This window comes from Pan troglodytes, chromosome 1 (genome assembly GCF_028858775.2).
Source record: "Pan troglodytes isolate AG18354 chromosome 1, NHGRI_mPanTro3-v2.0_pri, whole genome shotgun sequence".
Lineage (NCBI taxonomy): Eukaryota > Metazoa > Chordata > Mammalia > Primates > Hominidae > Pan > Pan troglodytes.
In genome coordinates, this window is record NC_072398.2 from 219411878 (window position 1) to 219439612 (window position 27735).

Sequence of the window (27735 nt, forward strand, 5' to 3'; positions counted from 1 at the left end):
TCCGTGCTGGGGAAGCTCATTCCCACCCCAGGGCCTTTGCACCAACTGTTCCCTCCGCCAGGGATGCTCTTCCTCCACGCGTCTGTATCGCTCCCTCCTTCGCTTCCCTCAGGTCTCTTCCAAAATGTTACTTTAACCAAGAGAACTTCCCTGCACCTTTCCCCCACCATCTGAATACCACTCCCACCCCATAATCACTCCCTCCAACCCCCTACAAAGCTATGTGTTCCTCCCATGCACTTCTAGCACTTTCTAGTGGCTAGAAAACTACTTACTATACAGTCATTCGTTCACGTGAACAAGTGTTCATGCTCATCGTTCCCGGACTTACACACAAGCAAACTCCGCAAGTGAGATAAATGTATTCCCCGCTGGATCCCAGGGCCTCCAAAGTGCCTGGTGCACACAATTCCACAAATAGTCCTTGAATGAATGAATGAGGCAGGACAGGGTTGTTAAAAGAGCTTCCCTTTGGAGTCCGAGCCTTGCTTTGAAACTTCTAGTAGTGCAGCCTGCATGAGTTACTTAGACTGTCCAAATTTGAATCCCACCCCGGTGGACAGTAATCTGGAGATGTGTGCTGTGAGGGAAGGGTGGTCTGTAGATGCTGGCTCCTCCCTCCCCTCCTTGGCACCCCCACCCCAAGGTCACCCAGCACTTTCCAGCAAGAGGTCCAGTGGGGGAAAAGGGCAACGGTTGTGAGGTGTCAGCCATGAACTCTAGCCTGAGTTTCTCTGCCTCCGTGTTTTGCCAAGTGCGGCCCTGGGCAGTCAGATGGAGGTGGAGCCCCTGGCCAGTCTTGTAGGCTGTGGATGTTTGTGAAAAGAAACATCAGCCCGTGGGTTTCTGGCTGGGAGTGAGCAGTGTTCTGCCCGCCTGGAGTCAGCTTTTGTGATCGTTTCCCTGGAGAGTTTTCTGAGTGGTCCCAGAACCAAAAAGTTTCGCAAGAATCACACCCAGGGATGAGGTGGAGACTGCCCAGTTGTCACGTACTGGCTCTTGGCAGGGTGTGGTTTTAGCATTTGAAGGAGTGTCCTCAGGAACACTAGGTGCTCATCACAGGGGGAGACATGCCTGTCTCAGCAACTGGGAAGGTGGAAATCAAAGAAGGGTAGATTTGTAAATCAAATCAGAGCTGGTGTTTGTGGGGTTGGGGCATTTTACATGAAGACCTCTTGGGTAAAGAGACACTTGAGCAGAACCTGTGAGAAGGTGGCCAGGTGTGGTACCTCACTCCTGTAATCCCAGCACTTTGGGAGACTGAGGCAGGAGGATCACTTGAAGGCAGGAGTTCAAGACCAGCCTGGGCAACAATGTGATACCCCCGTCTCTACAAATAATAATAATCATAATAATTTTTTAAAAAGAAAAGAGGGTGCCCTACAAGGAGAGGGATACTTGGGAAAAGAGAACAGAGAGCAGCCAGTACAAAGGCCCTGAGGTAGAGGGGGCCAGTGCTTCTGCAGGGCCGAGACCTAGGAGGGAGTAGCTGAGACGAGGGATGGGGCAGACCAGGAAGGGCCTGCGATCCCAGTAAACACTAGATTCCAGTCTGTGAGATGGGCAGCCATCAGTAGTCATAAGCAGGGTGATGTGGTCTGACACATTCTAGAAGGATCTCTGGCTGTTGTGTTGAGAACAGACTGAGGCAGGGGCCCTGGGGCAAAGGTAGCAGCCAAGTGACCTTTTGGGACCAGGTGAGGGGTCCACTTGTGCTCCAGGTGAAGGGCGCTGAGGCAGGGCCCCAAGGCGCCGTGGAGGTGGCGAGAAGTGGTGAGAAGCCTCTGGATTTCAGAGGTCGGGCTGACAGGGTGCGTGGTGGAGTGGGCATACAGTGAGAGAAAACACTTAATGTGGGACAGTGAAGAGGCTTCGGAGGTTAAAAAGAGCTTGGCATCTGAAAACAGGGAGTGGTGTGGAGGGGACGCAGCCTCCGTCACCTCCCAGCCTCGGGAGCCTGGGGCTGGGCCTCGCTTGGCCTCCTCTATTGAATGAGGATAATGGAGCCCATTTGTGTTAGTTTCCTGTCAATGGCACAACAAATGACCACCAGCTGTGTGGCCCAAAACACCAGAGCTGCTCTCACGTTTCTGGGTACCGGAAGTCCAAACTCCAGGTGTCATCAGGGCCCCACTCCCTCCCGGGCTCTAGGGAAGGATCCTTCCTTGTCTCTTTCAGCTCCTGGTGGCTCTTGGCAGCTCCTGGCATCGCGTGGCTTGTGGCCGCCTCACTGCCGTCTCTGTTTCCATCTTCACGCGGCCTTCCTCTCCTCTGTGTATGTCTTTCTTCTGTCTCTCATGAGGACACTAGTCCTTAGACTCAGAGCCCACCCTAACCCAGGGTGATCTCACTTTGAGATCCCCAACTCAATTACAGCTACTCAATTACAAAGACCCTTTTTCAGCGTAAGGTCACATTCACAGGTACCAAGGGTTAGGACTTGGACTCAGCTTCTCAGGGGACACTAATCAGCCGACTGTACCACATCTGGGCAGCCGAGAGGATTCAGTCTAAGAGCCCAGAGCAGGACCCAGCCTGCAGTAAAGGTCCACAGATTGTTCACTGTGGTGGCGGTGAGTGCTTGTCACAGTCCCACCCCGCCCACTTGGAGAGCAAGGGTGCTCCAGGCAAACCCCATACCCCCTCACAGCAAACACCAGCCCTGGGCACTGTGCTGACCCATGCTCAGAACAGCTTCTGTCCTCACCTGTCCTCCCACCTGAGCCCCATCAGAGCCCCAGTGTCCTCGCAGAGGGGCAAGGAACATCTCTGCCATGCCTTTCATAACCACTTGGTCATCAAGACCGAATGATGACCGCACCTTTCCCTCGTTCCCTAGGAGGTGGACACCCTTCTGTCCAGTCCTTGGACATGGCATCCACTCACTGTACCTGTGCACTGAATGAATATGTTGTTTCGTGGGGTCATTTTGCTCCCGCAGGTAAAGTCAGTGGCCAAGGGCACAGATTGCATAAGTTGAGGTTCCAGCTCTACCGCTTACCGCTTGGAATTACATAGCCCCTTCGTGTATCAGTTTTCTCGGGTATGAGCCCTTCTGAGCTGACAGAGGACTAGACGCCCCACGGCACCCATGCTGAGGCAGCGTGGCCAGCTAGTGAGCCCCACGTGCATGTCAGAGCTACTGTCATTCCTGTGCCTCCCAAGCGGGCCAGTTCCAGGCTGGACGTCCGCCTGGAGGAAGTCTCTGCCCTGCTCCAGGTTGCGGTCAGGGACTTGTAGGAGGGCGACCCCGCTGGCTGATCTAATTTGAGGAGCTTCATCACAATCCTCCCCAACAGCTGAGCCAGCGGTAGCCAAAACATTCTCGGCAGGCCAAAACAGGGGCCTGGAGCCAGGGAAAGCCTGTTTCGCAGGGCTACGTGGGAGAGACCTGCCTAGGCTTCAGCAGCCCAGCAGTGCAGGAACACGAAGGACACATAAGGACCTAGCCGAAGTCCCTGACAGGCCCAGTGGCTTCTGTCACCTCTGACCTCCTGGGGTCAGCCGTGGGGCACCTGTAACGAACCTAGGGCTACACCAATAAATGCTAGCTGTTACTATTCTTATTAGTACAGCAACAGATATAGATCCCCCTTGCTGATGGAAGATCCAGAACCCTGCTGGGGTAATGGTTGCCTGGAAGACCCCTTCTGAAGCTCTATGTCTGTCTCCTCCCCTAGAAACAGCCTTGAGTGGGACAAAACCACAGAATCGCGCGATCTCTCTGTCCCCATCCTTTTACCTGACAGCATGCAGACTGGATTGTGTAGAGTCTGGAAAACAGGCCTCCCAGAAAAAAAGGTGGAAGGGATTAGAAAGTCTGGGAAGGAGATGCTGGAAGTCGGTACCTGATCATTGTGGATCAGTTTTGATCAGTGTGATCAGTGTGGATCTGCACTGGAAGCAGAAGGGCTGGTAGGCTTGTTGGGTGTGCCCGGGTGACAGGCCAGCACTCTCAATGGGTGACAGCTAGAGGGATCCCACTGGAGTCCATTCGGAGAAAGCAGGCTTCCTTCCAGGGCTGTGCTGGGGAGGAAGAGGCTGCGGATTCAGAGTCACATTCCAACTATTATTTTTTTTTAGCGACAGAGTCTTTGTAGAAATGACTATTCTAGGTCAGGCACGGTGGCTCACGCCTGTAATCCCAGCACTTTGGGAGGCCGAGGCAGGTGGATCACCTGAGGTCAGGAGTTCGAGACCAGCTTGGCCAACATGGAGAAACCCTGTCTCTACTAAAATTACAAAATTAGCCGGGCGTGGTGGCGCATGCCTGTAATCCCAGCTACTCGGGAGGCTGAGGCAGGAGAATCGCTGGAACCCAGGAGGTGAAGGTTTCAGTGAGCCAAGATCATGCCACTGCACTCCAGTCTGGGCAACAAGAGTGAAACATCATCTCAAAGAAAAAGAAATGACTATTCTAGAAACCTAAAGTGTCACCACTCTGGGTGACTGGGGCAGGAGTGAGGAGAAGCCTGGAATGATATCTGCTTGCTCCCCACCCCACCCTCAGCACCTCCAGAGGCTCCTCACCAGAACCCCCAGAGTTCCTTGGGGCTCTGCTTGAAAGCCTCTCCTCCCTAAGAAATCCCCCCGCAGCTTGCTCTGCAGGTGGACAGTTTTGACAGCTGGTCTCTACCTTCTCAGGCTTGGGGGCGTAGAAAAAGGAGGGCCTTCTAAGTAAGGTGGAAGGATGGAATCAAGAAATAGCAAGATTCTGTGGTTTTGCCCCAGTCAAGGCTGTGCCTAGGGTAGTCAGATGGAGGTGGAGACCAGATGGGGTCTTCCGGGCAACCGTTTCCCCAACAGGGTATGTGGATCTTCTACTGCAAAGGGGGATCTATTTCTGTTGCTGTGCTAATAATAATAATAATAATAATAATAATAATGATGATGATGACAGCTAGCTTTTTACAAAACAGAGACAGAGTCTTGCTATGTTGCCCAGGCTGATCTTGAACTCCTGGCCTCAAGTAATTCCCCCACCTCGGCCTCCCAAAGTGCTGGGAATATAGGCGTGAGCCAACATATCCAGCCCACAGCTGGCATTTATTGTGCCCTTTCTTAATCCTCCCAACTACTCTTCAAAGTGGGTGTTTTAGGCTGGGCGCGGTGGCTCACACCTGTAATTCACCATGTTGGTGAATTATGGTGAAACCCCATCTCAACTAAAAATACAAAAATTAGCTGGGTGTGGTGGCGCACACCTGTAATCCCAGCTACTTGGGAGGCTGAGGCAGGAGAATCGCTCAAACCCGGGAAGCAGAGGAGGCAGTGAGCCGAGATCGCACCACTGCACTCCAGCCTAGCCCACAGAGCAAGCCTCCATCTCAAAAAAAAAAAAAAAGAAAAAGAAAAGAAAAGAAAAAGAGTGGATGTTTTAAACCTTAATTCATAGAGGTTAAGTTCATGTTCATTCATAACTGTTAAAGAATTGAACCCAGGCAGTCTGGCTCCAGAGCCCATGTTCTAAGCTGCTCTACTTGAGAAAGGGTCTTTCCTTTTGGAAATAGACAGGGTTGTGAAAGGGGGAAATTCTAGTCGTAACCTATGCCACGCTCACACTCACCCTCTGCTATCTAGCACCCCATTCTAACCTTCAATGTCTTAAAAGCTAGATGTTGCTTGCCTGCTCATTCTCATCTGACCACAGGGATGGATTTTTATTAACAGCCTCCTACTGGAGGGGCCAGGAGCAGAGAGCTGTCTGTGCACCCTCCACGCTGTGACCTTCCCACCCCACCGCCCAGCCTGCTGTGGTTTGGGGTCTCTGGCGGGTATTTTCTTTCCCTCTGAGAAGCCAAGTCAGCACCGATCCAGCTCCAAAACATGGGGCCCATGGGACATGAGCTGGCCTGCCAAAGACCTGCCCAGGGTCTCAGATCTTTCCGGGGCTGCCAATTATAAACAGATGCTCCTCCTGGGACGCACCCAGAGACCACCCGGCTCATGTCGCCGGTGGGAGGGTGCGCTGCAGCTGAACTCCAGGAATGAAAGCCAAGTCCAGCATTAGTGCAAGCCCCTCTGGGCTAGGAAGGCAAGGCTGGGTAGAGAAGGGGCACTCGGTATCCTCCTGGGGCTGGTGTCTTGTGACGATGTTAGCTGAGCTTTTACTCTTGTGCCTGGCCCATGCTGGATGCTGGGGTTACGAGATGAATAAGATTCCCTGGAGGACCTTGCACGCTCATGGGAGAGGCAGGGGTGTTCACCAATCAGTCAGCATGCTCACATCTGTGCACTAGTGGAGGTTGAAAAAAGACTAGTGTTAGCAGTGAGGAATGGGTATCCTGAGTCAGGCTGATCTGCTCTTATGAGCTGCATGACCTTGGGTGAGTCACTATCTGTCTGCGGCTTACCTATTAAATGCAGAAGGTAAACATACCCACCTCGAGGGGTTGTGAGGATTAAAGAAGAAGACATATCCATGTACTCAGCACAGTGTCTGGCCCATGGCAACTGCTCAACAGATTTAGCCATTATATAGTGGTGGTGCTGTTGTTGTTGTGGGGAGGCTGGAAGGAGCAGCCAGGGAGGCTTCAGAACTGAGGGAGCATTCAAGTAGGGTTTTGCAGGTTGAATAGGAGTCCATAAGTAGCCCTGGCATTTGAAACAGAGAAAAACAGCCCGGGCCAGGCACCAGGTAGGGACACAGGAGAAACCTGAATTTGAGAGATTTAGTCCCTGTCCTCTAAGAGACAGGATATAGACCCCAAATAGCTGTGACAGCACATGCAGGGCCAAGAGCACTATGTAATGAGTGAGTGGAAACTGGGAGCTGTGGATCCCCGGCAGGCTCCTTCCCTCACTCACTCAACAACAGGAAGAGAGATGTGAATAGACAGTCACTTGCCAATGGATGAGGGCCCCCGAAGAGCACCACTCGGGGGCTGGGAGACAAGGGGTTGGACCCACAGGGCTGAGTGACATTACCTGTGTGTAAAGAATCTATTTGGAGAGTGATCCATGGGGAACCTTTTACTCTACCTTCTGTTGTTTTTTGTTTTGTTTTGTTTTGTTTTTTGGTTTTTGTTTTTTTGAGACCGGCTCTCTCTCTGTCATCCAGGCTGGAGTGCAGTGGTGAGATCTTGGCTCACTGCAGCCTCTGTCCCCTGGGCTCAAGCGATCCTCCCACCTCAGCCTCCTGAGCCACCACACCCAGCCCCACCTTCTATTTTTAAGATCATAAATAACAATACTTGTTCTTTAGAGATATTTTTTGCTTATACAAATATAAAGAAGCAAACGACAGTCAGCTGTGATCCTGCCTGAGACACCCATCTCTGTGTAGCCTGTTGACTTCCAGTGACCTGGTGGCTTATGCCTGTAATCCCAGCACTTTGGGAGTCTGAGGTGGGAGAATCACTTGAGCCCCAGGAGCTTGAGACCAGCCTGGGAAACATGGCAAAACCCCATCTCTACAAAAAATATAAAAATTAGCCAGGAGTAGTGGCTTGCACCTCTGGTCCCAGCTACTTGGGAGGCTGAGGTGGGAGGATCACCTGAGCCCAGGAAATGGAGGCTGCAGTGAGTCATGATTGCGCCACTGCACTCCAGCCTGGGCAACAGAGTGAGACTCTGTCTCAAAAAAAAAAAAAAAAAGTTTAGAGTTCAGATTATCTTATTCAAATAGTGCTGCACCCCTTTTGTCTGAACATTAGACTCCTGAGCATTTTTCCATGTCGTGACACTTATCATTTTAAAGCCTGCAGAAGAGGGTGTATCAGAGGCAGTGAAGAGGGTGTATCAGAGGCAGTGCTATGATTTTCTCAGCTTTTCCTCCCCACAGGAAATACCAACAGGGAGTGGGTACTGAGCAGTTAGTTACTGGGTGCCAGCTTCTGCCAGCTTAATCCCCACAGGACCCCTTGAAGAGAGGAGATGTGCTTTCTCTTACAGGACAGTGAGTGGTGGTGCAATCCCCACAGCCTGTGGAGCTGGACATGACCTTGGTTCAAATCCCAGCTCCATTATTCAGTTGCTGTGTGACCTCAGACGAGTTGCTTAGCCTCTCTGAACTGCAGTTTCCTTATCTTTAAAATTATGATATGGCTACCTTGTCAATTCCCCAATGCAAATGAGGTTTTCTTGTTTATTCTTTATCCCACTTCCTGTCATTTGTGACTGACTGTTTTCTGGTTCCTTCTCTGTCTTCCCCCACTGGAATGTGGGTTCCTTGAAGTAGGATTACATCTGCTTCATTCTCTGTGGGATCACCACCCCAGCCCATAGCCGGCTGTCCGTGTGGTGCTGGATGGACGGAGCTGTTGTGGACATTGGAGGAGACGAAGCAGGAGAAGGCTGGCTGGGTGGGGATGAACGCGGGGCGTGGGGTTGCATGTGAGAAGAGTGGAACCCTCAAAGCTCAGACGACCCCACCGTGCCTGGGGGCTTAGGGGTGCCTCTGCAAAGGGCCAAGGCTCTGGGTTCAAATCCTGTTTCACAGTGGGTGGCGTGGGGTGAGTTACTTAACTCCTTTGAGCCACGGTTTTCTCCACTGTGACCACGGATAATGACAGCCTTCAGCGCAGAGGGCTGCTGAGGAATCTGTCTGGCTATAGCCGCCTTGAGAGCAGCTCTGGGCAAGGGCAGGACAGCCCGGGGCCCTGGAGACCGGAGGTCTTTCTCCCCTTCCTGCCTCCCCCTACTAGTCACTGGGAGAGAGAAGGGGACAGAAGCTCACCATTTGCCCCAGATGGGAGGGAAGAGGAGGAGAGGCCTTGGAGGTGTTGAGCCACCCCAGCCCTTATTCTATAAACCCTGCTTAAGAGTAAATTCCAGGCCTCTGGCCTTCCCAGCTGCTGCCTGTCCCGAGTTCACTAAGAGGCAGCCGCACTGGTTCCAAGGGCTCAGAAATCAGTCCCCTCTGCAGGCCCCCAACCCACATACCCTCAGACGCCCGCCTCCGCCCGCCCAGTCCTCATGCTCATGATGGCCTTGGGTGGGACCCTTGTCCTGTCAGCTGTGCAGGTCACCTCCAGGGAATTCTGGCAGGAGCCACCTGGGCGGGCCTGCAGAGCGGTATCTGCCAGTTACCTGGTCAGTGACGCAGATTCCCCAGAAGGGTCAGGGTAGGAAGCTGGAGGGGGAAGAGGAGCCAGGAAGGGACAGTGGCTGGGGCAGCTCCACAGGGCAGCACCTACCAGGGAAAGGGACCCATTCCCTCCACTCAGCTCACTCAGGCGCCAGCCCAGCACTTCAGAGACGCTACCGGTTCCTAAGATGGAAGGTGCCCAGCCCCGCTTCCCTGCGACTCCCAGCATCCACCAAGGACCTGAGGAAACACAACAGCACACATGGCTACACACTCACTCACACACACACAGTCACACACAGACACACACTCACACAGAGACACAGACACACACTCACACAGAGACACAGACACACAGAGACACATAGAGACACACAGACACATACACTCACATAGAGAGACACACACAGACACAGAGAGACACACACTCAGAGACACAGAGACACACAGAGACACACACTCATATAGACACACACACACAGAGACACACACTCACAGAGACACACAGAGACAGACACACACACACAGAAACATACACTCAGACACCCACAGACACACAGAGACACACTGAGACACACACACACTCTCTCTCACACAGAGACACCCAGACACATACATTCACACAGAGAGACACCCACACACACACATACTCACAGAGACACACACTCAGACACACAGAGACACACACACACAGAGACGCACACAGACACACACCCACAGACACATACACTCATACAGAGAGACACCCACAGACACACAGAGAGACAGACACACTGACACACTCACAGATACACTCATAGAGACCCACACAGACACACACACACACTCACAGAGACATACTACAGAAACCCAGTTACAAAAACACACAGAGCCTGGCACAGGGATGCTCAGCAGGGCATGCGCACAGCAGCCAGAGCCTCACCTCCATCTGAGACTGAAACCTTGCCCTGTGAAAGCTGCTCCTCACCCAAGGCCCAGCCAGGAAGGTGCTGATGCTCTGGGGCGCCCAGGTGGACTTGAGTGGAAGGTTCTGGGGCCCTAAATGGCTTAGCCAAGGGGATGGGTGGTCTCTCCTCTTAGAGAAGTTCAAACACCTCCCTTCCCCATCCACCTGTGTACCTGAACTGTCATTCATTCATTCATTCATTCAACAAACAGAATGTGCTATGCTGGGCACTGGGATGTGAATGGGATAGAATTGGGGCCTGGGGGGTGGGGGAGTGAGGAGGCAGAAAGGCAAACCTATCATGGTGCCAGGGAGAGGTGAGGCCGGTTCCCCAGCCCGCCTGGGGCACCCTCAACAGACCCTTGAAAGGAAACAGCCAAGTGTTAGGGCCCTGCCTGGGGGGCTTCCTGGCCCACGGAAGACAGTGGGAGACAGCCTTCATTCCTTCTCCCTCAGCCCTGCTCCACTTCCTCTCCAGGGTGGTCTTCCAGCTAGGTCAACAGTGCTGGGGTGACCACTTGTCCCCACGGACATCTGAACCCTATACCTTCCTGCAAGCCCCCAGCTTTAAGCCTTCCTCTCTGTCAACTTGCCCAGCAATTCTTAGGGCCCCCAGAGGCACCTCTCCCTGCCTCAGCCAGACCCCAGGGGACTGTGCAAGCCCCATGGTCCTGTTACACATAGGAGCCAGAGGTAGGATGGGGTTAGGCAGGGACCAGAACAGAAGAATGGAAACCAATGATTACCTCCCCCTTGGGCTGACATACTCAGAAACCAGATGGATGGATGGGTGCAGTGGGGCTGGTGGGTGGGTGGGTGGGTGGATGAATGAATAGATGAATGGAGTTGGGCAGGTGAGTAAATGGATGGATGGATGCATGAATGCATGGATGGATGAAGTGGGGTAGGTGAGCAGATGGTTGGATAGATGGAGTAGGGTAGATGAGGGATGGGTGGGTGGGTGGATGGATGGATGGATAGATGGAGTGGAGTGGGTGAGTGCATGGATGGATGCATGAATGGATGGAGTAGGGTAGGTGAGTGGATGGATGGGTGGATGGATGGACGGATGAATGGATGGGTGGATGGAGTGGGGTAGGTGAGGGAGGGTTGGATGGATGGATGGATGGATGGATGGATGGATGGATGGATGGATAAGTAGGTGAGTGGATGGATGGATGGAGTGGGGTGGGTGAGGGATGGATGGATGGATGGATGGATGCGGTGGGGTGGGTGAGGGATGGATGGGTGGATGGGTGGATGGGTGGGTGGATGGATGGATGGATGGATGGATGGATGGATGGAGTGGGGTGGGTGAGGGATGGATGGGTGGATGGGTGGATGGGTGGGTGGATGGATGGATGGATGGATGGATGGATGGATGGAGTGGGTTAGCTGAGTGGATAGATTAATGAAATGGGGTAAGTGATTGGATGGGTGGATGGAGTTGGGTAGGTGAGTGGGTACAGTGGGGTAGGTGAGGGATGGATAGATGGATGGATGGGTGGAGAAGCAGGTGAGTGGATGGATGGATGGGTGGAGTGGGGTGGGTGAGTGGATAGATTAATGGAATGGGGTAGGTGAGTGGATGAGTGGATGGAGTTGGGTAGGTGAGTGGGTACAGTAGGTACAGTGGGGCAGGTGAGGGATGGATAGATGGATGGATGGGTGGAGAAGTAGGTGAGTGGATGGATGGATGGAGTGGGGTGGGTGAGTGGATGGATGGATGCATGGATGGATGGAGTAGGGTAGATGAGGGAGGGATGGATGGATGGATGGATGGATGGATAAGTAGGTGAGTGGATGGATGGATGGATAAGTAGGTGAGTGGATGGATGGATGGATGGGGTGGGGTGGGTGAGGGATGGGTGGGTGGATGGATGGATAAGTAGGTGAGTGGATGGATGGATGGATGGGGTGGGGTGGGTGAGGGATGGGTGGGTGGATGGATGGATGGATGGATGGATGAATGGAGTGGGGTAGGTGAGTGGATAGATTAATGGAATGGGGTAGGTGAGTGGATGAGTGGATGGAGTTGGGTAGGTGAGTGGGTACAGTGGGTACAGTGGGGTAGGTGAGGGATGGATAGATGGATGGATGGGTGGAGAAGTAGGTGAGTGGATGGATGGATGGAGTGGGGTGGGTGAGTGGATGGATGGATGCATGGATGGATGGAGTAGGGTAGATGAGGGAGGGAGGGATGGATGGATGGATGGATGGATGGATAAGTAGGTGAGTGGATGGATGGATGGATGGGGTGGGGTGGGTGAGGGATGGGTGGGTGGGTGGATGGATGGATGGATGGATGGACGGATGAATGGAGTGGGGTAGGTGAGTGGATAGATTAATGGAATGGGGTAGGTGAGTGGATGAGTGGATGGAGTTGGGTAGGTGAGTGGGTACAGTGGGTACAGTGGGGTAGGTGAGGGATGGATAGATGGATGGATGGGTGGAGAAGTAGGTGAGTGGATGGATGGATGGAGTGGGGTGGGTGAGTGGATGGATGGATGCATGGATGGATGGAGTAGGGTAGATGAGGGAGGGAGGGATGGATGGATGGATGGTTGGATGGATGGATGGATGGATGGAGTTGGGTAGACGAGGGAGGGATGGATGGATGGAGTGGGGTGGATAGATGGATGGACTGGTGAACGGGAGAGTGAACGGATGGACAGATGGATGGGTGGCTGTATACACAGGATGATAAGGGAGGAATAAAGGAACCTGGATGACAATGGCTGCAAGGCAAGGCGGGGGGGTGGTCCAGTGGAGTGGAGGCGGCCTACACCAAATTGCCTGCCTGGAACAAATGTTTGTCTTTTTTCTTTTCCATGAACTGAACCTCCCAGCTTCTCCTGGAGGAACACATTCTGTTTTTAGTTCAACAGACAAGAAAGTGTCCCTTGGAGCCTGTTTAATTGCAGTCCATCTGCCTTTGAAGGACTTGTATGGTCATTGAGAGGAACTGACCGGACCCACTTGTTAAGCCCTTCCTGTATTTCAAGACCTTAATTAAAATAAAGTGGCTAGACTAAGTGGGGTTTTCAAACTGGGCTTTAGAGAACACTTATTTTTTTGTAAAATATTTTGAAAGCTTTTAAAACTCTAATTTAAAAAAATCGATTCCACTGGAGAATACCGGAATTTCTGAGAGCCACCAGCTAGGCCTGTTTTGTGCCCTCTCTGCTTAAGTGACAGTCCTGAGATTTCAAGGTGAGCAGCGGATAAACGGTTACCATTAGCAACTCCTTATCAATGTGACTTTTCTCTATACCGTGTAACAAAGCAAAATAGAGAAATCAGTTGGATCTGGGTCTGATGTCATTGGAGCCGCCATCTGTAACCCCCAGTTTAAAACGTTTACCTTCCCAAAGCAGCCATTTTGTTCTCATTAGCAACCTTTAGAGTAAGAAAATATTATGGAGTCAGGTGTTTTATTCCTTTTCTAGGTTTCACGCGTTGGGGTTTCCACGTTGGATATTTTTTAAGGGGGAATTTCACTGATAGTCTTAAATAAAAGAGAAAAGAAACAAAAATAGAAGCCCACCGGACGAATTCCCAAGAACCCTTTCGGCTCTTCCTGTCTCTGCTTCTGACCTCTGGGCGGTGTTCAGCCCCTGCCTTTCTCCCTCTGTGCTGGTGAAGCTGGTTCTCAGTTAGGGCTCTTGGTCCCCCTGTCATCCGACTCCAGGCCCTTTTACCAACAGAGGCCTCACTGACCCCAGTGACACATTGTGGGGAGGTGCGTCATCCTCCGTTAGGTCAAGGTTAAGAATTAGCCAGGCTTCTCTTCTGAGCCTTTCATGGGCTGGCCATTCATAAATTTGCCCAAACCCTCAGTGGTCCTGCCAAGGTCACCTTCTGGCGTAATGAGTCCATGTTTGTTACCTGCCGGGTGAGGCCATGCTTCCTTCTCAGTGGCAGCCTCGTCACTGCCCTTCCAGAATATCCTTAGGGGAGTGACTGCAGCTAGATGGAAGGCTCGGCTTAGCTCCTGTGAACCTTGAGGCTGGAATGGTCCCATCTATGCTACCAGCTGGTCTTAATAATCCTGGCTCTAGACCTAATCGGTGAAGCCAGCTGATTCCTAATGGAGAGCATTCTGGAGCATTGTGCATAAAGAGCTCTGCTGTTGCCTCTACATTTGCAGGAAATGAACTGCACTGGCAGGAGGCAGCCTGCTAAAAGTAATATACAAGAAAAACTTGTAAATACACATCAATTGATTGATCATAAGTGGGCTCAGAAACTACTGGTTCACTTAAAAGTAGATCATATCCCTTTAAAAAGTTATAGTGTTGGCTGGGGGCAGTGGCTCATACCTGTAATCCCAGCACTTGAGAGGCCGAGGTGGGAGGATTGCTTGAACCCAGGAGTTCAAGACCAGCCTGGGCAACATAAGAATACCCCTACTCTACAAAAAAATTTTTTTTTTAATTAGCTAGGTATGGTAGCATGCACCTGTGGTCCCAGCCACTCCGGAGGCTGAGGTGGGAGGATCTCTCGAGCCCAGGAGTTTGAGGCTGCAGTGAGCTATGATCGCACTGCTGCGTTCTAGCCTGGGCAACAGAACAAGATCCTGCCTCAAAAAACACAAAAGTTATATTATTAATCTGTGTTGTGTTCTTTATCTTTGGGTGGAACCAGGGAGGCCAGTCATTTCAAGACAAATGACTTTAAATCCTGAGTTTCTGGTGGCAATTGTTGCATCACTGTGGCTTAATGACCATTTGTTCTCCGTTGTTATTCTCTTCTTCCAGATTGTTCTCTGGGGCCGGACTGAGAAATGCCTGAAGGAGACGACGGAGGAGATCCGGCAGATGGGCACTGAGTGCCATTACTTCATCTGTGATGTGGGCAACCGGGAGGAGGTGTACCAGACGGCCAAGGCTGTCCGGGAGAAGGTCCGTAGCCTGGGAAGGTCTATTCCTAGCACAGCTGACCACAGGCTAATTCCGGGCAAAGAGAACATTCTCATGTGGCCTGGAAGAGAGCTCTGCTTATGGCAGAATGGCTTTGCCCGGGGCACCTTTGGGGACTCTCCCATGAAGCTGGCCCCAGTTACATAGGCAGGGATTAGGGTTGATTACGTAACAGGCGTAATCATCTATTGTTCCCTTGGAAATGTAGACCGTGTGGGTTTCTCTCCAGGACCGTGGCGGGGCAAATGTCCCATTGGCCTCTGGGAAAATCCTTCTGACTCCAGTCATCTGTTTGGGCTAAATATATCAGTGACCTCCAAGAGAGGGAAACCCACCCTGACTGTCTGGCACGTGGTAATGTTAACTGTTTTTATGTCGCAGTAAACTCATTTATTATAAATATGCTGTGTGCCAGGTACGGTGTGTGCCATAAATTATTTCTCCTCCTCAGAACAGTCCTGGTGCGGCATTAGCCCCATCTCACAAATCAAGACTGGCGCTCAGAGACGCAGTTCTCTTCCCCAGGCCCTGTGGCTGCTGGTGGTACGGCCAGGTAGCTGCTGGGCCTCTATGTATGCAGGATAACTGGAACTAGGCTGGCAGAAAGTGGCCTGCGGGAAGGAATATCTAAGAAAAACTTGTAAATAACACATCAATTGATTGATCATAAATGGACTCAGAAATTACTCGTTCACTTAGGAGTAAGTCATATCCCTTTTAAAAAGTATATCGGACCGGGTGCGGTGGCTCACACCTGTAATCCCAGCATTTTGGGAGACCGAGGCGGGCGGGTCACTTGAGGTCAGAACAAGATTAGCCTGGCCAACATGGTGAAACCCCATCTCTACTAAAAATATAAAAATTAGCCAGGCATTGTGGCAGGAGCCTGTAATCCCAGCTACTTGGGAGGCTGAGGCATGAGAATCGCTTGAACCCGGGAGGCGGAGGTGGCAGTGAGCCGAGATGGTGCCACTGCACTCCAGCCTGGACAACAGAGTGAGACTCCATCTCAAAAACAAACAAACAAAAAACATATATCGTTGGCCCTGGGCTGGCTGCCCTCATGGCCCCGTGGCTCCCTCTCGCCTGCAGGTGGGTGACATCACCATCCTGGTGAACAATGCCGCCGTGGTCCATGGGAAGAGCCTAATGGACAGTGACGATGATGCCCTCCTCAAGTCCCAACACATCAACACCCTGGGCCAGTTCTGGGTAAGGGCTATCCGGGGCCAGAGCCAGCCCCGGGCGTGCAGGGAGCCCAGGCAGGATGGAGGGGAGGGGATGATTTGCCAGGGCTTGGGCTCAGGCCAGCAGGGATGTCCACGAACGAGGTGGCCAGACAAGACGAATGACCAGCTCCAGGACACATCAGACTTTGTGAAATACGCTCAGTGTCCTGGGGCAGGGAGCCCACGGCCCTCTCCCTCGCAGGAAGGCTCGGGCCCTAGAGCATCATGTGTGTCCGGGGTGGGCTGTTCTCCCCGAAAGAAAGGTGGAGGGGTTGTCAGAGCTGCGGCTGCTCCACCCTGACACCCCATCTGCCCTCAGACCACCAAGGCCTTCCTGCCGCGTATGCTGGAGCTGCAGAATGGCCACATCGTGTGCCTCAACTCCGTGCTGGCACTGTCTGCCATCCCCGGTGCCATCGACTACTGCACATCCAAAGCGTCAGCCTTCGCCTTCATGGAGAGCCTGACCCTGGGGCTGCTGGACTGTCCGGGAGTCAGCGCCACCACAGTGCTGCCCTTCCACACCAGCACCGAGATGTTCCAGGGCATGAGAGTCAGGTCAGTGAGCAGGGGACCCACCTTGGGACCAGCCTTCTCACCTGCCTCCCCAAGCCATTCAGTCAGCCAACTGCAGAAAGAGCTCTGATATAAAAATCGGGCTAGGCACGGTGCCTCATACCTATAATCCTAGCATTTCGGGAAGCCAAGGCAGGTGGATCGCTTGAGCCCAGCAATCCAGTTTGAGACCAGCCTGGGCAGCATGGAGAAACCCTGTGTCTAAAAAAAATAAAAAATTAGCTGGGCATGGTGATGCACGCCTGTATTCCCAGCTATCTGGGAGGCTGAGGTGGGAGGATCAATTGCTTGAGCCCAGGAAGTTGAGGCTGCAAGTGAGCTGTGATTGTGCGACTGCACTCCAGCCTGGGAGACACAGTGAGACCCTGTCTCAAAACAGAAAGTCACCAAGGAGCCTCTACCCTCTGTTTGACGCTGTCTTACCTGGTTCTCGGTCTGCAAGGCAGTGATGCCACAATGGGGAGGGTCCTGCTGCTTGGTTCAGGGAGCTTATATGAAACTACCAGAGCTACAGGCATGCAGCGGGATGTGTCTAAAGGACAAATGAGGGAGATGCACCTCCACAGCGTCGTGCGGGGCAAAGGGAGCTTGAGACATAGGGTGCATTCTGCCTGGTTCCACCTGTATGAAGTTCCAAAACAGGCAACACTGGGTTAGGGTGATGGAAATCAGACCCGTGGCTTCCCCTGGAGGGCTGGGGGTGTAACCTGGGAGGGAGGCGAGGGAACTAGCAAGACCTTCAGAAATGTTCTCTCTTCTTGATCTTAGCAGTCATTAAATACGTGAAAGTTAATCAAACTGTCTGCTTAAGATGTATACCTTTTGTTATATGCAAATTATAGCTCAATTTATTTGTTTGTTTATTTAGTTATTTATTGAGATGGAGTTTCGCTCCGTTGCCCAGGCTGGAGTGCAGTGGCGCGATCTCGGCTCACTGCAACCTTCACCTCCTGGGTTCAAGTGATTCTCCTGCCTCAGCCTCCCGAGTAGCTGGGATTACAGGCGTGCGCTTGCACCCAGCTAATTTTTGTATTTTTAATACAGACGGGGTTTCACTATGTCGGCCAGGCTGATCTCAAACTCCCAACCTCAGGTGATCCACCCACCTCAGCCTCCCAAAGTGCAGGGATGACAGGTGTGAGCCACCACGCCTGGCCGTAGCTCAATTTAAAATGAGTAATAGGGAGGTCCCACCACTCCTCCTCCAAACCAGTTAAGTCAAGGGGAACGGGGACCACTGGTCTAGAGCTCATGCCACCTGGGGTGGTGACTCCCTCATAGCTGTGATGTACTCTGTGACATTGGGTCCCGTTAATTACTGCTGTGGCTGATCTGCGAGATGGGGTGCGCGAATGTCTCCATCATAGGTTCTGCAGTGAGGACAAAGTGGAATCTGGCAGGGAACGCCATATGTGGTACATATTAAGTGCCCAATAAATGGCGCTTTAATGATGTGCAGTCATGTAGGGGCATGACGTCATCGATGAATGAAAACCGGGAATTACTCAAATACTGTTCTCCCTGGTTTTTTGCAATCCAGCGTACAGTGCTTCACCTTCTGATTATATATTGCAGCTGCTTCCAAAAATGAGGATGACACGGAAGGGTCATGAGGAGAATTCAGTGAGACAATTTAGTGTAGTGCATGCCACGTGGGAGTCACTCATTACGCCTTAGTTACTATTAATCGGGACAGTGCGGTGTTGATTGTTGAGAATCAAAAATACCGGGCTTGGTGGCTCATGACTGCAATCCCAGCACTTTGGGAGGCTGAGGCAGGAGGATGGCTTGAGCCCAGGAAATTAGAAATAATACATGTAACACATCTAGTGCAAAGCCCGGATACTAGATGCTCAATAAGGAGCTGCTGCTTTTATTATTTTTCCTAACAATAAACATCTTCATAAATGCATGTTATTAATTTTCCTAGCAGACCACCTGGTTTGCATGCAAATTGTCATCAATTCTGAATTTCGAGGAGTCTAGACTAATGGCTACTAATGTTTCCTGTTGGCTTTTTCCCCCATGGGTTTTGGTTTGGTTTCTTTTCATCTGAGTATACAGAAGGTGCTCAATAAATGCGTACTGGACAGAAGTGCATCAGTGGCAGTCTGCAGTTTTGTTTTGTTTTTTTTTTAAGACGGAATCTTGCTCTGTCGCCCAGTCTGGAGTGCAGTGGCGCCATCTCGGCTCACTGCAAGCTCCGTCTCCCGGGTTCATGCCATTCTCCTGCCTCAGCCTCCCAAGTAGCTGGGACTACAGGTGCCCACCACCACGCCCAGCTAATTTTTTGTATTTTTGGTAGAGACAGGGTTTCACCGTGTTAGCCAGGATGGTCTCAATCTCGTGACCTCGTGATCCGTCCGCCTCAGCCTCCCAAAGTGCTGGGATTACAGGCGTGAGCCACCGCACCTGGCCGGCAGTCTGCAGTTCTAATTGGGTGTCCTGAGCACAGAAGCAACCAGGACATTGCAGACATCGAGTTTGTGTGTCTATTTCACCTTCTAGCATAGCTTCTTTCCTACCACTTTAAGAAGGAAATTCAAGGTTTTCCTGCCACATTTTTTCAGAGCGTGAACCCAAACTGCCTGGGGTCAAATCCCAGCTCTGTGTGACCTTGGCCAAGTTACTTGACTTTTCTCTGCTTCAGTTTCCTCACCTCTAAAAAGAGATTCATAATAATAGTATCCCCAGCCAGGCACGGTGGCTCATGCCTGTAATCCCAGCACTTTGGGAGGCCAAGGCGGGCAGGTCACCTGAGGTCAGGAGTTCAAGACCAGCCTGGCCAACACGGTGAAACCCTGTCTCTACTAAAAATACAAAAATTAGCCAGGCATGGTGGTGGGTGCCTGTAATCCCAGCTACTCAGGAGGCTGAGGCAGGAGGATCGCTTGAACCTGGGAGGTGGAGGTTGCAGTGAGCTGAGACTGCGCAATTGCACTCCAGCCTGGGCAACACAGCAAGACCCCACCTCAAAAATGAATAATAATAACAATAATAATAATAATAATAGTAGTATCCCCTTTTCATGGGTTAGATGAGCTCCTGTGTGTGAGTCATCTGGCCACGCCTGGCAAGTAGCAAGCACTAGGTGAATATTAGCTACCTATGGTTGTGCAGGGGAGCCCCAAGGGCTCGGCCAGAAGAGTAGTACAAGGAAGATGGGTACCTAACCAACTCCCATTTCCTAAAAGAATAAAAAATGGATAAAAGCATGGGTTTCCTCCTACAACCATGCTTAGCAGCCTCCCAGGGTTAAATGGGTTAAATGTGAAGACATGTTTAGGACAAAATGAGTGAGTTTCCCAGCAAGACTGGCCATGTCAGTGGATGTTATTGTTTATAAATTGCTATTTATTGAGCCTCTTTTTTTTTTTTTCTTTTGATACAAAGTCTTGCTCTGTCGCCCAGGCTAGAGTGCAGTCATGTGATCTTGGCTCACTGCAACCTCCGCCTCCCAGGTTCAAGCAATTCTCCTGTCTCAGCCTCCTGAGTAGCTGGGATTACAGGCACCTGACTCCATGCCCGGCTAATTTTTGTATTTTTGGTAGAGACAGTGTTTCGCCGTGTTGCCCAGGCTGGTCTTGAACTCCTGGCCTCAAGTGATCCACCTGCCTCGGCCTCCCAAAGTGCTGGGGTTACAGGCATGAGCCACCACGCCCAGCCAATTGAGCCTCTTCGATGTTCCAGCCATAGAACCACCTAGAACCACTAGACACTTTACAAGTGCTGCTGCATTTGGCCCTCACAGCAACCCTGCAAGAGAGCTTTTATTCCCATTTTACAGATGAGGGAACTGAGGCTCAGAGAAGCAAAGTTACCTGCCCAAGTCCACATAGCTTGAAACTGGCTAGCTAAGCATGCTTCTTCCACGAATTTGCACTGCTTCCATGGGAGTTAATAGCTGTGCCAGTTCCCCGTGTCCCCATCCCACACACCGTGGAGAGGAAGGAGAAAATCCTGTGCACAGACGTGCTTGAGGCCTCCTCTGTCGGCTTCCCTGGCAGGGGTCTTACCAAGAAGGATTCCCGTCAAGCCCATGGACTTTGGTCTGTCCATCCTGCCTTCCCTTTCCCAAGAGACAGGCCAGGCCACAGGTGGAAGCCAGAGAATCCAGACCGCCCATGACACCTGTAGGACTCCAGTATCAGTGAGCTGCCTCAACACGTTCATCTCTGTAGAATGGCAGAGGCTGGCCCCTCTTGACCACAGGGCTGTGGGCCTCAGAATCACCATCATGGCCAGGCGTGGTAGCTGGGTTCACACCAGTAATCCCAGTGCTTTGGGAGGCTGAGGCAGGGGAATCACTTCAGCCCAGGAGTTGCCAGCCTGGGCAACATGGCAAAACCCCATCTCTACAAAAAATATAAAAATTATCTGGGCATGGTGTGTGTACCTGTAGTCCCAGCTACTCGGGTGGCTGAGGCAGGAGGATTACTTGAGCCCAGGGAGGTCGAGGCTGCAGTGAGCTGTGATCACGTCACTGCACTCCAGCCTGGATAATAAAGTGAGACCCTGGACTCAAAAATAAAAAATAAAAAAAGAATCATCATCGTGATGACAAAGGAATTACAGGGCAGGGGGTAAGATTCATGTACCCTCTGAGGCCAAACCCCTGCTGGGAGTCCAAGGGCTGCCTGTTGCTCAGGAATGACATCAAATCTGGGTGATTCATCACCCTTAATCTTCCTGGTGCCAGAGCGGATCACAAGCTCTTTGTGGGATTGGGGTCAGAGCCAGCAACATGAGCCCTGCACCTATAGATCCAAGAAGGGCAGGAAGAGCAGTGAGCAAAGGTGATAGAGCATTGGCCAGGTTTGAATCCTTAACCCTGCTGACTCAATACAGCCTCAGTTTCCTTATCTGTAAATCAGGAGAATAATTTGTACATGAGTCTGGCACTTAGGGAACATCATCATTGTTTGGGTCTAGGGTCAGATGCTTTTAAATAGTCATGAGAAGCCCCTGATGTTTGCTTATGCAATCATTCATTCATTCATTTTGAGATCCCATGGAAAGCACTGTGCAAATCTTTGAATCAATGAATCAATGAGTGAGTTAGTGAACCAGCAAGCTGAGCCCCAGCCATCGCTAGCCAAGCCCCTGCCTCCAGACAGAATGAGCAGGACACATTTGGGAAGCAGCAAGTCATCAGTGTGTTCAGTCCTTCAAGTATTTATTGAGCACATACTATGTATCAGATGCTGTGCTAGATGCAGGGGAGCAGGACCGACCAGGCCTCCACCCTCATGGAACTCATTGCCTGATGGGGGAGACAGGCCACTGACAAGGAAACAACCCAAAAAGCAAGGTCTTCCTAGGTGGGGTGAACGGGGTCAAGGAAATTAGCAGGGGACAGGATCAGAGGTCGCTTTGGATGGACTGGCCTGAGATGTCTCCCAAAGGAGGAGCTGGGAGGAGAGAGCCAGGCTGTTGAGAGAGCTGGCAAAAAGCCCTGACCCGAGCATGTGATGTGACAAGAACAGAAATGGGCCTGTCCTGAAGGAGCAGAGTGTAGGGAAAAGGACTCAGAAGGACAACCAGGGCCCAGATTGTGCAGGGCCATGGAAAGGCCAAGCCCTAGGGCACTGGGAGCCCTTGGAGGGCTTGGGAGAGTGGGTCCCCAGTGGGTGGGCTAGAAGTCCTTGACTCAAGAAGAGACCCCTGTGTGCCTGGAGGAGTGAGGGAATGTGGCACCTGGATGAGTGTGGGGTAGAGGGAGTATTCCAAGCAGGCCTCGAATCTCTCAGACAGGAAAAGCCAAAGGGTGACCCAGACATGTCAGCCTCATAAAGACTTCCAGATAAGCACATGCCTCTCCAGGAGAAACCCACTGTGTCTCTTCCTGTGTTCAGGTTTCCCAACCTCTTTCCCCCACTGAAGCCGGAGACGGTGGCCCGGAGGACAGTGGAAGCTGTGCAGCTCAACCAGGCCCTCCTCCTCCTCCCATGGACAATGCATGCCCTCGTTATCTTGAAAAGGTATGGGGCTGGGAAAGAACACTCTGGGTCAGGGGAAAGTACGCATGTGATCTATTAGTCATGTCTACTGTGGGCATGAGCATGAGGAGTGCTGGCACATTTGCTGCTGATGTACTGTACTTACTGTGGGGCAGCAGTTCTCAAACTTGTTAGTCACAGGGCCCCTTAGAGTTTTAAAAAGTATGGAGGAACCCAAAGAGCTTTTGTTAATGTGAGTTGTAGCTATTGCTATTTACTATATTAGAAATTAAAAGCCAGGGCCGGGCGCGGTGGCTCACGCCTGTAATCCTAGCACTTTGGGAGGCCGAGGCAGGTGGATCACGAGGTCAAGAGATTGAGACCATCCTGGCTAAAATGGCGAAACCTTGTCTCTACTAAAAATACAAAAAGAAATTAGCTGGGCATGGTGGTGGGCGCCTGTAGTCCCAGCTACTCTGGAGGCTGAGGCAGGAGAATGGTGTGAACCCAGGAGGTGGAGCTTGCAGTGAGCCGAGATCGTGCCACTGCACTCCAGCCTGGGTGACTCAGCAAGACTCCATCTCAAAAAAAAAAAAAAAAAAAAGAAATTAAAAGCCAGAAAAATGTTGTAAGTTGTATACATTTGTTTATAATATTTATTCATTTATAAACAGCTATAACAAACCCATTACATTAATATAAATATATTTTTATGACAACTAGTTATGTATTCTAAAACAAAATAAATGTAGTCAGGAGTGGCATTGTTCTACCTTTTTGCAAATCTCTTTGTTTGGCTTAATTGAAGACAATTGGATTCTCATATGTGCATCTGATTTCAATTTGTTGTGATATCTCGTGTCACATAGCCTCTGGAAAATTCTACCATTCACTGAGAGAATGAAAGTGAAAAGACAAATAACATCTTAGTATTATTACAGAAACAATGTGGCCGGGCACGGTGGCTCACGCCTGTAATCCCAGCACTTTGGGAGGCCGAGGTGGGTGGATCACCTGAGGTTGGGAGTTCAAGACCAGCCTGACCAACATGGAGAAACCCTGTCTCTACTAAAAATACAAAAAAAATTAGCTGGGTGTGGTGGCGTGTGCCTGTAATCCCAGCTACCTGGGCGGCTGAGGCAGGAAAATCACTGGAACCCAGGAGGCAGAGGTTGAGGTGAGCCGAGATCGCACCACTGCACTCCAGCCTGGGCGACAAGAACAAGACTCCGTCTCAAAAAAACAAAAAAAAAAATTGACCTCGCAGACCCCTGAAGAGATCCCGGGTACCCCAAAGGTTCCTGGACCTCACTTTGAGAACCACTGTTCTAGAGCCTATTGGACATAGCCCCTGCCCTCAGGAAGTTTACTATTAGAGGGAACATGGGGATCTTGATGCCAAGGGCTCAGAATTCACAGAAGCGTCTTAGTACCAGTCAGGTGGGATGTAGCAGGGCAGACCACTTTGGGGAGGCAGGCTTTATAAATGAGAGACTCCTCCTCCAGAATTTGCCTGGCATCCTATTCCCCTAGAACTTTCCAGGCTTTGTGCAGCAAACCCTTCCCATCCCAGTCCCACACTCAGTTTTCTTGGGCCTCTTAGTACAGCAGGAGATCTTTGTCCCTGGAGCCACAAGTGACCATGGGCTCTTGGGTCCCCTGGGGCTCTGGCCCCCTCCTGACTGAGCCCCTCTGACCTGGAAGTCCTTTTCAGGAAGGTAAGCCCCCAAGTGCCAGGCTGGCCCCTGCTCTCATGCAACATGCACTCCCAGGAAAGCCAACTTCTGCCCTGGCTGCTGGGACATGGTGAGCCCCAGCTGAGGGGCTGCCCCAACACATGCAGGGCACAGAAACCTCGAAACTGAGGCGCAAGCCCGATCAGCCCTCTCTTCCCCAAACTCAAAGCCCTTTCAGAGGCACAGGGAAGGGGGCACCCAGGGGCATCCAGGCCACACCTCGGCCTCCCTCAGTCCATCCTGACCTCGGGTCTGAGATGCTCCTCAGCCGTCTCTAGGAGCCCCTAGTTGATCAGGGGCTCAGGTCCTCACTGAGGTCAGGCTGCCACCCTCCACCTCAGGGGAGCTTCTTAGAAGACTTCCAGAGCTTTCTAGAGAAAAGTTGGTCTAGAACACCTCAGCGCTCTCCACAGTAAGCCCTCAGCCTTCATTTTCCAACCTCCCCCACAACTACTTTTGAACAGGAAGCAGGAGCCACCCCGCTCCCCATTCTCTGAACTGCATCCCTCCTCACCTTCCCCAGGAGAAAGCAAGGCTCAACTCTAATACCACCACCCCCAGGAAGCCTTCCAGATTGCTCCAGCTGGAAGTGAACCTTTTTCATCTTGTACTTAGAGTGGGCCAGGACCCTTCAGTTTGAGTCACCAAACAGCCTGAAGGCCCTCTCTGTGCCGGGCCCATGTGAGGGCCTGGGGATCAGAGATGAAATACCTGCTATGAAGGCCCCCACAGGCTTGACAAGTAAACGGGTGGGGACTACACCAGGGCTTGCTGGGGAAGCGCCGGAACTCCGGTTGTACGAGGAGAAGCCTGAGGGTGAGCCCAGGACGCTTCCCCAGAGGATGTGACACCCAAATCGAACCTGATTCCTCAGATCCACACCGTCATCTTTGTGGAATCAGGGGCAGTTGGGATCGATGGATCTCTGAGCTGCCTGTGGGCACCAAGATGCTAAGAGCCTGAAAGTGTGTTGTATGAAGGGAGAGAAGGTCAGCACTCCCCTCGACAAGGAGCACAGACAGGTTAAGCCATTGTCATCTACTTAGTGGCATCTAACCATCATTTGTTTTTAATGGGTACAAAAAATAGACCGAATAAGAACAAGTCTTTGATAGCACAGCAGGGTGACTATAGTTAATAATAATTTAATTGTACGTTTAAAAATAACTAAAAGGGCCGGGCGCAGTGGCTCACGCCTATAATCCCAGCACTTTGGAAGGCCGAGGCAGGCAGATCACCTGAGGTCAGGAGTTCAAGACCAGCCTGGCCAACATGGCGAAACCCTGTCTCTACTAAAAATACAGAAATCAGGCGGGCATGGTGGCGCATGCCTGTAATCCCAGCTACTCAGGAGGCTGAGGCAGGAAAATCGCTTGAACCCAGGAAGCAGAGGTTGCAGTGACCCCAGATGGCACCACTGCACTCCAGCCTGGGTGACAGAGTGAGACTCTGTCTCAAAAAAATATAATAAACATAAAAATAAATTAAAAAACTAAAAGAGTATAGTTGGATTGTTTGTAACACAACAGATAAATGCTTGAGGTGATGGATACCCCATTTATGCTGATGTGATTATTATACATTTGCATGCCTGTATCGAAGTATTTCATGTACCCCATAAATATATATACCTACTATGTACCCACAAAAATTAAAAATAAAAAAATGAGCTCTGTTTCAGGATCTAGGAAAAAGATAAAAATTTTAAATTAAAAAAAAAGTTTGCTCTGACCACTCACTCTCTGCCTTTTTAAAATATATATTTTAAAAAGTGTGTGTGTGTGTGTGTGTGTGTGTGTGAGAGAGAGAGACAGAGTTTTACTCTTGTTGCCCAGGCTGGAGTGCAACGGCACGATCTCGGCCCACCGAAACCTCCGCCTCCCAGGTCAAGCAATTCTCCTGCCTCAGTCTCCCGAGTAGCTGGGATTACAGGTGCCCGCCACCACGCCCAGCTAATTATTGTATTTTTAGTAAAGACAGGGTTTTGCCATGTTGGCTAGGCTGTTCTCGAACTCCTGAGGTGATCCACCCACCTTGGCCTCCCAAAGTGCTGGGATTACAGGCATGAGCCACCACGCCCAGTCTGAAAAGAATTTTGGAGACAGGGTCTGGCTCTGCCACCCAGGCTGGAATGCAGCGGTACAATCTCAGCTCACTTCAACCTCCACCTCTTGGGTTCAAGCCATCCTCCCACCTCAGCCTCCCCAGTAGCTAGGACTATAGGCACATGCCACCATGCCCAGCTAATTTTTGTATATTTTTGTAGAGACAGGGTTTCACCACGTTGCCCAGGCTGGTCTTGAATTCCTGGGCTCAAGCGATCCGCCCATCTCGGCCTCCCAAAGTACTTGGATTATAGACATGAGCCACTGTGCCCAGCCTCCCCCTGCCCTTTTAACAGCTGCTTATCCACTTACTTGAAAGCTCTTCCCCTGGGGAGGGTGGGGGTTTGGGGAGAAACTGCTGTGTGGCTTGGAGGTGTGGGGAGCACTTTCAGGAACCAGCCCTCTGCTGCCCCATCTCACATGGCCACCAGCGACCCAGCCCCTGGATCCTGCCCCGCTAACCATCGCTATCTTCTTTTCTTCCTCTCACTCCAGCATACTTCCACAGGCTGCACTCGAGGAGATCCACAAATTCTCAGGAACCTACACCTGCATGAACACTTTCAAAGGGCGGACATAGAGACAGGATGAAGACATGCTTGAGGAGCCACGGAGTTTGGGGGCCACAGCACCTGGGCACACACCCGAGCACCTGTCCATTGGCATGCTTCTGCTGGGTGAGCAGGACAGCTCCTGTCCCCAGTGAAGAATCCGGCTGCCCCTGGGCCAGTCCCAGGACCTTTGCACAGGACTGATGGGTGTAACTGACCCCCACAGGGAGGCAGGAAAACAGCCAGAAGCCACCTTGACACTTTTGTACATTTCCAGTTCTGTAGAGTTTATTGTCAATTGCTTCTCAAGTCTAACCAGCCTCAGCAGTGTGCATAGACCATTTCCAGGAGGGTCTGTCCCCAGATGCTCTGCCTCCCGTTCCAAAACCCACTCATCCTCAGCTTGCACAAACTGGTTGAACGGCAGGAATGAAAAATAAAGAGAGATGGCTTTTGTGATTTCCTTTGTTCAAATCTTCCGTGGGCAGTTGGGAGGGAGCCAGTCCCAACCATAAAACTCCATCCTTTGAGAGAGAACTGGTCAGTTCAAGGTCCCCAACTGCCAAGGGTGGAGAGAAGGGGGCCGAAATCAGGAGAGAAAGTAGAGCCCAGGCCTAGGGGCAGAGAGGGGTGCCGGGTTCCTCGCCAGCTCCACCAGGCCCCTCCCAGCAGCCATGGGTTGAAGCCGCTTTGTCTCCTTGGT

General features: G+C 51.5%; 1 protein-coding gene and 1 pseudogene across 4 annotated transcripts in view; both read left to right on the forward strand.

Annotated features, from left to right (window-relative positions):
- DHRS3 (dehydrogenase/reductase 3) overlaps positions 1 to 27491 on the forward strand; it is a 51925-nt gene extending 24434 nt beyond the window's left edge. For 3 of the 4 annotated variants that reach the window (XM_001145600.6, XM_063805031.1, XM_016954334.3), the window contains exons 2-6: positions 14735 to 14878; positions 15989 to 16108; positions 16445 to 16683; positions 22557 to 22682; positions 26977 to 27491. In XM_001145600.6, the coding sequence (XP_001145600.1) occupies positions 14735 to 14878; positions 15989 to 16108; positions 16445 to 16683; positions 22557 to 22682; positions 26977 to 27061 (714 nt within the window). In that variant the 3' untranslated portion in view covers positions 27062 to 27491. Of the gene's footprint in view, positions 1 to 13167; positions 13188 to 14734; positions 14879 to 15988; positions 16109 to 16444; positions 16684 to 22556; positions 22683 to 26976 lie in introns of those variants that run through there. The other variant, XM_016954341.4, reaches the window with a different exon arrangement.
- On the forward strand, positions 25344 to 25444 carry LOC112207410 (U6atac minor spliceosomal RNA; annotated as a pseudogene).
- Positions 27492 to 27735: the final 244 nt, after the last annotated feature.